Source organism: Rana temporaria, chromosome 1 (assembly GCF_905171775.1).
Source record: "Rana temporaria chromosome 1, aRanTem1.1, whole genome shotgun sequence".
In the NCBI taxonomy this organism is placed as follows: Eukaryota; Metazoa; Chordata; class Amphibia; order Anura; family Ranidae; genus Rana; species Rana temporaria.
The window spans coordinates 39,945,924-39,957,983 of NC_053489.1; the positions used below are offsets into that span (position 1 = coordinate 39,945,924).

The window sequence follows — 12,060 nt, forward strand, 5'->3', positions numbered from 1 at the left end:
GTAATCTTTAGCAACCCAATTAATGAGTGGTAATGGTGGGCAGTAATCTTTAGCAACCCAATCAGTGAGCGGTAATGGTGTTCAGTAACTTCTAGCAACCCAATCAGTGAGCGGTAATGGTGTGCAGTAACTTCTAGCAACGTAATCAATGAGCAGTAATGGTGTGCAGTAATCTTTAGCAACCCAATCAGTGAGCGGTAATGGTGTTCAGTAACTTCTAGCAACCCAATCAGTGAGCGGTAATGGTGTGCAGTAACTTCTAGCAACCCAATTATTGAGCGGTAATGGTGGGCAGTAATCTTTAGCAACCCAATTAATGAGTGGTAATGGTGGGCGGTAATCTTTAGCAACCCAATCAGTGAGCGGTAATGTTGTTCAGTAACTTCTAGCAACCCAATCAGTGAGCGGTAATGGTGTGCAGTAACCTCTAGCAACCCAATTATTGAGCGGTAATGGTGGGCAGTAATCTTTAGCAACCCAATTAATGAGTGGTAATGGTGGGCAGTAATCTTTAGCAACCCAATTAATGAGTGGTAATGGTGGGCAGTAATCTTTAGCAACCCAATCAGTGAGCGGTAATGGTGTTCAGTAACTTCTAGCAACCCAATCAGTGAGCGGTAATGGTGTGCAGTAACCTCTAGCAACCCAATCAGTGAGCGGTAATGGTGTGCAGTAATCTTTAGCAACCCAATCAGTGAGCGGTAATGGTGTGCAGTAACCTCTAGCAACCCAATCAGTGAGCAGTAATGGTGTGCAGTAACTTATAGCAACCCAATCAGTGAGTGGTAATGGTGTGCAGTAACCTCTAGCAACCCAATTATTGAGCGGTAATGGTGGGCAGTAATCTTTAGCAACCCAATTAATGAGTGGTAATGGTGGGCAGTAATCTTTAGCAACCCAATCAGTGAGCGGTAATGGTGTTCAGTAACTTCTAGCAACCCAATCAGTGAGCGGTAATGGTGTGCAGTAACTTCTAGCAACGTAATCAATGAGCAGTAATGGTGTGCAGTAATCTTTAGCAACCCAATCAGTGAGCGGTAATGGTGTTCAGTAACTTCTAGCAACCCAATCAGTGAGCGGTAATGGTGTGCAGTAACTTCTAGCAACCCAATCAGTGAGCGGTAATGGTGTGCAGTAACCTCTAGCAACCCAATTATTGAGCGGTAATGGTGGGCAGTAATCTTTAGCAACCCAATTAATGAGTGGTAATGGTGGGCAGTAATCTTTAGCAACCCAATCAGTGAGCGGTAATGGTGTTCAGTAACTTCTAGCAACCCAATCAGTGAGCGGTAATGGTGTTCAGTAACTTCTAGCAACCCAATCAGTGAGCGGTAATTGTGTGCAGTAATCTTTAGCAACCCAATCAGTGAGCGGTAATTGTGTGCAGTAATCTTTAGCAACCCAATCAGTGAGCAGTAATGGTGTTCAGTAACTTCTAGCAATCCAATCGCTGAGCGGTAATGGCGTACAGTAACTTCTAGCAACCCAATCAGTGAGCGGTAATGGTGTGCAGTAACCTCTAGCAACCCAATCAGTGAGCGGTAATGGTGTGCAGTAATCTTTAGCAACCCAATCAGTGAGCAGTAATGGTGTGCAGTAATCTTTAGCAACCCAATCAGTGAGCGGTAATGGTGTGCAGTAATCTTTAGCAACCCAATCAGTGAGCAGTAATGGTGTGCAGTAATCTTTAGCAACCCAATCAGTGAGCGGTAATTGTGTGCAGTAACTTCTAGCAACCCAATCAATGAGCGGTAATGGTGTGCAGTAACTTCTAGCAACGTAATCAGTGAGCGGTAATGGTGGGCAGTAATCTTTAGCAACCCAATCAGTGAGCGGTAATGGTGTGCAGTAACAGGACCAGTTGTACTGCCTTATCTGGTCTCTTCCCTCCAATCAGCTCTCACTGAGCTCTGCAGAGTGTAACTTTAGATTCCCAGCCCCCTGCTTTCTGAATACTCAGACAAGCGGTATAAACTCTGGACTTTGAATGGCTGTAGAGAAGAGAGGACAGCAGATAAACAGGTACAACTTATGCAGGAGGATTTGTTTTATCTCTGTGCATCACCTGAGGCCAGTCACGTCACTGGGTATATGAGAGGTTTTAACTAGCAGATGACAAGTGTCTGCGATGGTCAGAGCAGTGCTGGATTCTCCCCGTGATTTCAAAGCGCCCGATGTGTGATTGACAAATCGCAGAAAGTACGTTTGAGATGCCATTTTTTTTGAACACCACAGAAAATCACAGTGCAGTTCAGCCGCGATAAATGGCGCTGCAAATGACTACTGAGAACACTGGGGGCTATTCTAGTGACTACTGGGAATACTGGGGGCTATTCTAGTGACTACTGGTGACACTGGGGGCTATTCTAGTGACTACTGGGAACACTGGGGGCTATTCTAGTGACTACTGGGAACACTGGGGGCTATTCTAGTGACTACTGAGAACACTGGGGGCTATTCTAGTGACTACTGGGAATACTGGGGGCTATTCTAGTGACTACTGATGACACTGGGGGCTATTCTAGTGACTACTGGGAACACTGGGGGCTATTCTAGTGACTACTGGGAACACTGGGGGCTATTCTAGTGACTACTGGGAACACTGGGGGCTATTCTAGTGACTACTGGGAACACTGGGGGCTATTCTAGTGACTACTGAGAACACTGCAAGTGACTACTGAGAACACTGGGGGCTATTCTAGTGACTACTGGGAAGACTGGGGGCTATTCTAGTGACTACTGGGAACACTGGGGGCTATTCTAGTGACTACTGGGAACACTGGGGGCTATTCTAGTGACTACTGGTGACACTGGGGGCTATTCTGGTGACTACAGGGAACACTGGGGGCTATTCTAGTGACTACTGGTGACAATGGGGGCTATTCTGGTGACTACTGGGAACACTGGGGGCTATTCTAGTGACTACAGGGAACACTGGGGGCTATTCTAGTGACTACTGGGAACACTGGGGGCTATTCTAGTGACTACTGGTGACACTGGGGGCTATTCTGGTGACCACTGGGAACACTGTGGGCTATTCTAGTGACTACTGGGAACACTGGGGGCTATTCTAGTGACTACTGGGAACACTGGGGGCTATTCTAGTGACTACTGGGAACACTGGGGGCTATTCTAGTGATTACTGGTGACACTGGGGGATATTCTAGTGACTACTGGGAACACTGGGGGCTATTCTGGTGACACTGGGGGGGCTATACTGGTGACACTGGGGGGAGGGCTATACTGGTGACACTGGGGGCTATACTGGTGACACGGGGAGCTCTACTGGTGACACTGGGGGCTATTCTAGTGACTACTAGGGACACTGAGAGCTATACTGGTGACACTGGGAGTTTTACTGGAGACACTGGGAACAATGATCTGTATTAGTTACTGCTAGGGACACTGGACAAGACAGATTTTTATACTGGTCCTTACTGGGGACATTGGACAGGATTGATGTCTATACTGGTCAGTACCGCAACGCCCAAAAGTAGCCTATTATTTTAGGGTGACAAGCTTCACGCGATGCCAGTTGTCGCGAATTGCAACGCGATTTTAGGTGCCCTTCAAATGAATGGCATCTCAAACGTGCTATGGGACAGGAAGTGAGGGGAAATCTCCCCAATGGGGACACAGATGAGGGAAAAAAACTGACAGGGGTTATAACCCTCCCTTGCTCTATCCAAAATGAAAAAAAAAAAAACCTTTGCCTTTAGTTACACTTTAAAAAACACCAAAAAACACCTCATCGCCTTCAATGCATTTTTCCAAAAATAAAAACGAAATCTCGGAACGTCTGCTGATTGGCTGATCACCAGTGGGGAGGAGATCTATGATGAACACGATCTATGATGAAGAAGATCTATGATGCACAGTACAATGTCCCTCGAAATAAGTTGTATTAGAATGGATTGTGATAGGTGAGTGTGACGGGCAGTGACCGGTCCGCTTTACACTGGCAGAGGTGTGGACATGACTCCGCCCCCACATCTCATTATACAGAGCGGAGTGAATGAATCAGTCAAGTGGGTTTGTCGCCCCGCCCACGTCCCGCCCCCTGTACCTGTGCGGTGGGCGGAGTGTGTTCCCGGGATCCCGGGCGGTGCTGGCGGTGATCTGCGGGTTGTATGGGGAGATCAGGGGATCGGGACCATGTCGGTGTATGAGCTCTACTCCCGGGTGAGTGTCACTCTGCTTCTCCTACCGGCGATCAGAACTTTTCTTACTGGGATTGTATGACAGACCGATCCCTACCGGAGACACTGCGGGCCCGCCTGGACTCTGTACTGGGGACACTGGGGGGCTATACTGGTGACACTGGGGACTATTCTAGTGACTACTGGTGACACTGGGGGCTATTCTAGTGACTACTGGTGACACTGGGGGCTATTCTAGTGACTACTGGTGACACTGGGGGCTATTCTAGTGACTACAGGGAACACTGGGGGATATTCTAGTGACTACTGGGAACACTGGGGGATATTCTAGTGACTACTGGTGACACTGGAGGCTATTCTAATGACTACTGGTGACACTGGGGGCTATTCTGGTGACTACTGGGAACACTGGGGGATATGCTAGTGACTACTGTGAACACTGGGGGCTATGCTAGTGACTACTGGTGACACTGGGGGCTATTCTGGTGACTACTGGGAACAGTGGGGGCTATGCTAGGGACTACTGTGAACACTGGGGGCTATTCTAGTGACTACTGGGGGCTATTCTGGTGACTACTGGGAACACTGGGGGCTATGCTAGTGACTACTGTGAACACTGGGGGCTATGCTAGTGACTACTGGGAACACTGGGGGCTATGCTAGTGACTACTGGTGACACTGGGGGATATTCTTGTGACTACTGGTGACACTGGGGGATATTCTAGTGACTACTGGTGACACTGGGGGATATTCTAGTGACTACTGGGAACACTGGGGGCTATTCTGGTGACACTGGGAGATATACTGGTGACACTAGGGGGCTATAATGGTGACACTAGTGGCTATACTGGGAACACTGGGGGCTATACTGGTGACACAGGGAGCTCTCCTGGTGACACGGGGGGCTATTCTAGCGACTACTGGGAATACTGGGGGCTATGCTAGTGACTACTAGGGACACTGAGCGCTATACTGGTGACTTCTGGGGACACTGGGAGTTTTACTGGAGACACTGGGAACAATGATCTGTATTAGTTACTGCTAGGGACACTGGACAAGACAGATTTTTATACTGGTCCTTACTGGGGACATTGGACAGGACTGACCTCTATACTGGTTAGTACTGGGCACACTGGACAGGTCTGGTGTCTATACTGGTCATTACTGGGTACACTGCACAGGTCTGACCTCTATACTGGTCTTGCTGGGGACATTGGACAGGACAGATGTTTATACTTGTCAGTACTGGGAAAACTGGTCAGGGGACACTGGACAGGTCTGGTGTCTATACTGGTCTGTACTGGGGACACTGGACAGGTCTGATGTCTATACTGGTCTTGGGGACACTGGACAGGACCAATGTTTATACTGGTCAGTACTGGGGACACTGGTCAGGTCTGATTTCTATACTGTCTTGGGGACACTGGACAGGTCTGGTGTCTATACTGGTCAGTACTGGGTAAACTGGGCAGGTCTGACCTCTATACTTGTGGTCAGTACTGGGGACACTGGGCAGGTCTGTCCTCTATACTGGTCCTTACTGGGGACACTGGACAGGTCTGTCCTCTATACTGGTCAGTAATGGGGACACTGGACAGGACTGATGTCTATACTGGTCAATACTGGGGACACTGGACAGGACTGATGTTTATACTGGTCGGTACTGGGGACACTGGACAGGTCTGATGTCTATACTGGTCAGTACTGGGGACACTGGTCAGGACTGATGTCTATACTGGTCTTGCTGAGTACACTGGACAGGACTGATCTCTATACTGGTCTTGCTGAGTACACTGGACAGGTCTGATGTCTATACTGGTCAGTACTGGGGACACTGGACAGGTCTGATGTCTATACTGGTCAGTACTGGGGACACTGGACAGGTCTGATATCTATACTGGTCAGTACTGGGGACACTGGACAGGTCTGATATCTATACTGGTCTTGCTGGGGACACTGGTCAGGTCTGATATCTATACTGGTCTTGCTGGGTATACTGGACAGGTCTGACATCTATACTGGTCTTGCTGGGGACACTGGACAGGTCTGATGTCTATACTGGTCTTGCTGGGGATACTGGACAGGTCTGATATCTATACTGGTCTTGCTGGGGACACTGGACAGGTCTGATGTCTATACTGGTCTTGCTGGGGACACTGGACAGGTCTGATGTCTATACTGGTCTTGCTGGGGACACTGGACAGGTCTGATGTCTATACTGGTCTTGCTGGGGACACTGGACAGGTCTGATGTCTATACTGGTCTTGCTGGGGATACTGGACAGGTCTGATGTCTATACTGGTCTTGCTGGGGACACTGGACAGGTCTGATGTCTATACTGGTCTTGCTGGGGACACTGGACAGGACTGATCTCTATACTGGCCTTGCTGGGGACACTGGACAGGCCTGATGTCTATACTGGTCTTGCTGGGGACACTGGACAGCGCTGGTCTCTATACTGTACAGGGACTGGAATTGTTGGGTGGTGCAGTGGTTAGATTCCTGATCAATGACAGATTTTTATGTTGTGCCCCCCAGTGCCCCCCCCCCCTCCCGGTCTATATTTGGTTGTCCTGGTGATACCGGTGCCACGGCTAATGACATTCAGGAAGTTGCCTGCCTTGATTTGAATATGTCCCTTGTCACGGCCGGCTGCCAGCACCTTTATCACTGATCAGATTGTCACAGACAGGAATTAAAGAGAACCGGTCATGTCTGTTCTTGTCCCCCGCTCTGAGTATTCTGTGATCTTCATTATGACAGATTTCTGTCCCCAGTGTTTATAGGTGTCCCGGCTTTGTGTTATATGGTCTCCTTTATTGGGACATAAAACAATATATGTAGAATGGAATGAAGGCGGAGCCGTCACTCCGCATGTAATGTGTAATCTCCTCTTTATTGCCTGTCATAGTAGAATCATCCGGACTTTAGACTGCTGGTAATATTACGCCCCGTCGAACGCGCGGCGCCTACACTGGCCACGATGCGTCAAAGATTCATATTCAAGTGTATGAATTGCTAAAACTTTATTTTTTTAGTTTATGATAGAGCAGTGAAGGGTTAAATCTGTAAAACAATATTTGTGTACCCATGGGGAAATATCTCTTCACTTCCTGTCCTAGAGACACAACAGGAAGTTAGAAGAAGTTTCCTAAAGCGAGGAGTCCCCTCTTAGACAGGTGTGCCCATTACCTTTTTATCAGCTGAAATTGTGGATTTTCCTTCATTTCTCACTCACCGTTTTTGGTGATAATGGCCAACAGGATAAACAGAGCGGAGAATCCCTCCAATGGGGACACAGCAACCTGACCGAGGGTCTAACCCTTCTCCACACCCCCCCAAAACTGGCAGAAAGGGTTTTGTCAAATGATATGCTTTAAATTGGAACCAAAGGAAACCTTTATTTGTTATGGATATACTTAGAGAGGGTTATAACCCCTGTCTTGTTTTTTTTTATGTCCTCCAGGTCCCATTGGAGAGATTTCCTTTCACTTCCTATCACATAGCCAAAACAGGAAGTTAGAGGAAATCCCTCCAACAGTGAGTTATTTTTGCAGTCTATGACCCCAATTGGGTTTTTACCTCTCTTCCTGTTCCTGTGACAACAGAACATGAAATATGGAGAGCAGCTGTCCCATGCATGGAGATTACAATATAACTAAAGCCAAAATGCTTTCTTTAAATTATGGGTGCAGTAGGTAAAAATGGCGTCAGGCTTTTTGTTTCCCCATCTGGGCCCCCGTTGGGGAGATTTTCCATCACTTCCTGTTCTGAAGACCTAAAGGGAAGTGTGAGAAAATCCCTCCAAAGTGAAGAAAATGTAGTATCTTTATTCCCACCATTTTATGTTCTGGGGGGGGGTTGGAGTATTTAGTGCACTTGTGTTTTTATGGTGCACATGTTTGTTTAATTTTGTATTGATTTATTTGTATATCTTTTTATTGTATATGTTTTGCTATCCTGTATAATCAATCTGTACTATATATATATATATATATATATATATATATATATTACAGGGTGGGCCATTTATATGGATACACCAAAAACAAAAGTTGGATTCAAAATGGCCGACTTCAAAATGGCCGCCATTGTCACCACCCATCTTGAAAAGTTTCCCCCCTTACATATACTAATGTGCCACAAACAGGAAGTTAATATCACCAACCATTCCCATTTTATTAAGGTGTATCCATATAAATGGCCCACCATGTATATATTTTTTTTTTGCATTTGTCCACTCTGTATTGTTGTTGAAAACTTTAATAAAATGAGATTGAACACAAAGTGAAGGAAATGCCCTTTTTACACAGTTATGACAGAATAAATGTGTCCCCATGGGAATATTTCTGCACTTCCTGTTTTGGGGTCACTTATTTTCCAGTGACTATGGTCCAATAGGTTCTGTCTTATTATTTTATTTTATTTTTTATTTATAAAAATGTATTTATTTTTATTTTTCTACATTTATTTCAGCTGGAAAGAGATATAACATAAGTTTTTATTGCTGTTTGTGTCCCCAATGATGGGGTGGATTTCCCTTCACTTCCTTTTGTTGAGCCTGGATGGAAGTGATGGAAAATCTCCCCAATTTTTTTTTTTGGAGGCTTTTTAATACACGTCAATTAGTGTAAGCTTGTCGTCTCAATGTAAAAGGCAATGGGCCAGATCCACAAAAGAATTACGCCGGCGTATCTCTTGATATGCCACGTAATTTCAAATTTTGCGCGTCGTATCTTTGTTTGGTATCTACAGAACAAGATACGACTGCATCTCGGTTTGATCCGACAGGCGTACGTCTTAGTACGCCGTCGGATCGTAGATGCAATTTTTCGGCGGCCGCTAGGTGGCGTTTCCGTCGAGTTCCACGTCAAGTATGCAAATTAGCTAGTTACGGCGATCCACGAACGTACGTCCGGCCGGCGCATTTTTTTACGTCGTTTGCGTTCGGCTTTTTCCGGCGTATAGTTAAACCTGCTATTATGAGGCGTACTCAATGTTAAGTATGGCCGTCGTTCCCGCCTCGCATTTTGAATTTTTTACATTGTTTGCGTAAGTTGTTTGCGAATAGGGATTTGCGTAGAATGACGTCACCGTCTTAACCATTGGCTTGTTCCGGTTTTTATTTTGAGCATGCGCACTGGGATACCCCCAGGGATGGCGCATGCGCTGTTAAAAAAAAAACGTTGTTTACGTCGGGTCACAACGTATTTACATAAAACACACCCCCATTACATCCATTTGAATCCCGCGCCCTTACACGGCCAAAGATACACTACGCCGCCGTAACTTACGGCGCAAATTCTTTGAGGATTAAAAAAAAAAAAAAAAGTTACGGCGGCGTAGTGTATCTGAAAGATGCACGGAGGTACGTGGATCTGCCCCAATGTGTAGCTTCCTGTAATAAAGACCGGTCACTGCTGCTCTCTCTCCTTGTGCAGGGTGACTGGTCTTGTCTCCGCCCCTCCTGTAGCTTCCTGTAGGTGGAGCCTGCCGGGCCCCTCCCACAGCTCTGCTCGCTGTCCAGCACAGTGATGATGTCACTGATCCTTTTTCCAAAGTAATATCTGGGTTTGCAAAGGCATTTGGTGCACTCAAAGTGGCTTTATATTCTTTGTGGGTTTTGGGACATTTATGTAAATGAAAGGTTTTTTTTTTATGCCCAGTGTTCAGCGAACTCTTGTTACTTTGTTTTACCTTTTTGAAATTGCTGCCACTTAACCCCCAAAATCACTACTTTTACCCAGGTCTGGGGGAAGGTCACTGCAGTGCAGTAGAAAGTCCTCTCAGCGTGTTATGAAGCTGTGCTTTGCATTGTGGGATGGCGACTTGTTCTAGGTCAGGGGTAGGCAACCGTTTGAAAAAGTCCTGCAAACAGCATCTTTGGAGTGGTTTTGGAGTGATGTATACACCGCTCCTCCACCGCCCCTGCCCATTGAAATCAATGGGCACCGCTGCCAAAGCACCTGAAAAGTGCTTCAGCAGCAGTGCTTTTTTCGGGCGCATTTTACCCCTTCTTCAAGGGTTAAAAGCACCCCGCTAGCGGCTGAAAAGCGCCGCTAAAACAATGCTAAAACTAGCGGCGCGCTTTACCATTAACGTGGAGCGGTGCCAGCGTGAAAGGGGTCTTACTAGTTTTTTTTAAACCATTAAATTCAATGCACTTCAGCAAAAATTGTAGCCTCCAGCAAGAAGAAACAGGAGCAATGTGGAGGCAATTTACAGCGCACACTTATTTTGATAGCATTTTTAATGTGGAATGTATGTTCCTTGCTAAAGAACATTATTTTTTATCAAGTTATTATGGGTAAGGTTCCACTAGTTAAGATGCTGCAAAGTGAGGGCTAGTCGTTACTGCTCAGCTCCACCATGGCAGGAGTCTCTGATTCAGCCTAGGTTCACACTGAATGCGGGTTAGAAATCATGTAAGTTCAGCTGAACTTGCATGATTTCATCAAACCGGCAATGCAGTCTGACTTCGGGGGAGGGGGTCAATTTGACAGACATCTGTGTGGGTTCATGCACAGATGTCTATTCAAATCGCCCCTGAAGTTGCCAAAAATAGTGCAGGAACTACTTTTGGGAATCTGTGTGGCGCCGCAAAGTTGGCATCGCACTGATTCAGACGTTGTCATTGCCGGCAATAGCCACCGATTTGGCATGCCAAATGGTCCCAATGTGAACGTGGACTAAAACCCCCTCACATGCTCTTTTTCTCACCCTGATGTGAATAAGGAGGAGCTCAGGCGTGTTCGCAACTCCACGTGCCCGCACCCGCCAGGAAGCTGACACTCCGCAGCGCTAATCACAGGCAGTGAGATCTTTACCGATTCGCAGCTGCACAGATTTGGAAATGTCTCACTACCTGTTATTAGCGCTGCGCAGTATCAGCTTCCTGGCGGGTACGGGCACGTGGAGTTGCAATTGCAAACATGCCTGAGCTCATCCTTAATGGTGGCAGTGAGCAGTAATGAATAGGCCTCACTTGACAACATCCTTGCAATGTCCTAGGAGTATTCCAGTCAGGCTTCATGAGGTACATAAATGGCCTACACCTATATTAAGGGTATTATTCAACTTTAGTCAGACACCCCTTACCTACATAGTTAGTTGTTTTAGAAATGGTGATTGAACCCCTAGTGTACACTATGCATTCAGGTTCATTCTGTTTTACCACTTGCGGACTGCCTGCAATGTCACAAGTACTTTGGGAAAGTGCCCACTGTGGGCAAAGCGATGCAAATTGCCATCATAAAAACGGAGGCAACAGACTTTGTGAAAATTAAAGTGGTTGTAAACCTTGTTGCGCCACTTTTACCTACAGGTTAGCCTATAACAAGACTTGCCTCTAGGTACCGTGAAAATTTCCTAAACTTGCACAGTTTAAGAGATATTGGGTATATGCGCTGCTACCGACGTCATTGATGCATGGGCACTGAAGAAACAGGTGGCTGGTGCCGTTTCTTCAGTAGCCGTGCCATGACTGGCTGCTCCCGTATATGTGGGAGTGATGTCATCGTGCCTCCTGCCAATCAGAGCTCGGGAGCTGCGAACCCGGAAGTAACTCCGGTGGAAGATGTAGGCCGTGTACTCGGAGTGTCGCTGCTGATTCAGGGATTCTGAGGTAAATATTTCATAATTAAGCCTTTAGCCTCGCACACACGATCAGTTTTCCCGATGGGAAAACTGTGAGGAGAGCTTTTGGCTGGGAATCCCGGCCGTGTGTATGCTCCTTGCAGTTTTTCAGACGGGAAAACTGCCCAAAATCTGCTGGACAAAAAAAGAGAACCAGTTCTCATTTTTCCCGCTGGGAAATCCAGCGGACTTTTGTCTAGCGTTTTTGGCAGTTTTCCCCATGGGAAAAACTGCAATGGAGCATACACATGGCCGGGATTCCCGG

The 12,060-nt window shown here is 46.7% G+C and overlaps 1 protein-coding gene across 2 annotated transcripts in view; it reads left to right on the top strand.

Moving 5' to 3' along the window:
• Positions 1-4,060: 4,060 nt before the first annotated feature.
• The window catches only part of MYO5B (myosin VB), a 414,634-nt gene continuing 406,634 nt past the window's right edge, over positions 4,061-12,060 (top strand). Inside the window, exon 1 of one of the 2 annotated variants that reach the window (XM_040336856.1) lies at positions 4,061-4,182. In XM_040336856.1, coding sequence (XP_040192790.1) covers positions 4,156-4,182 — 27 coding nt within the window. In that variant the 5' untranslated portion in view covers positions 4,061-4,155. The remainder of the gene's footprint in view (positions 4,183-12,060) is intronic. The other variant, XM_040336864.1, reaches the window with a different exon arrangement.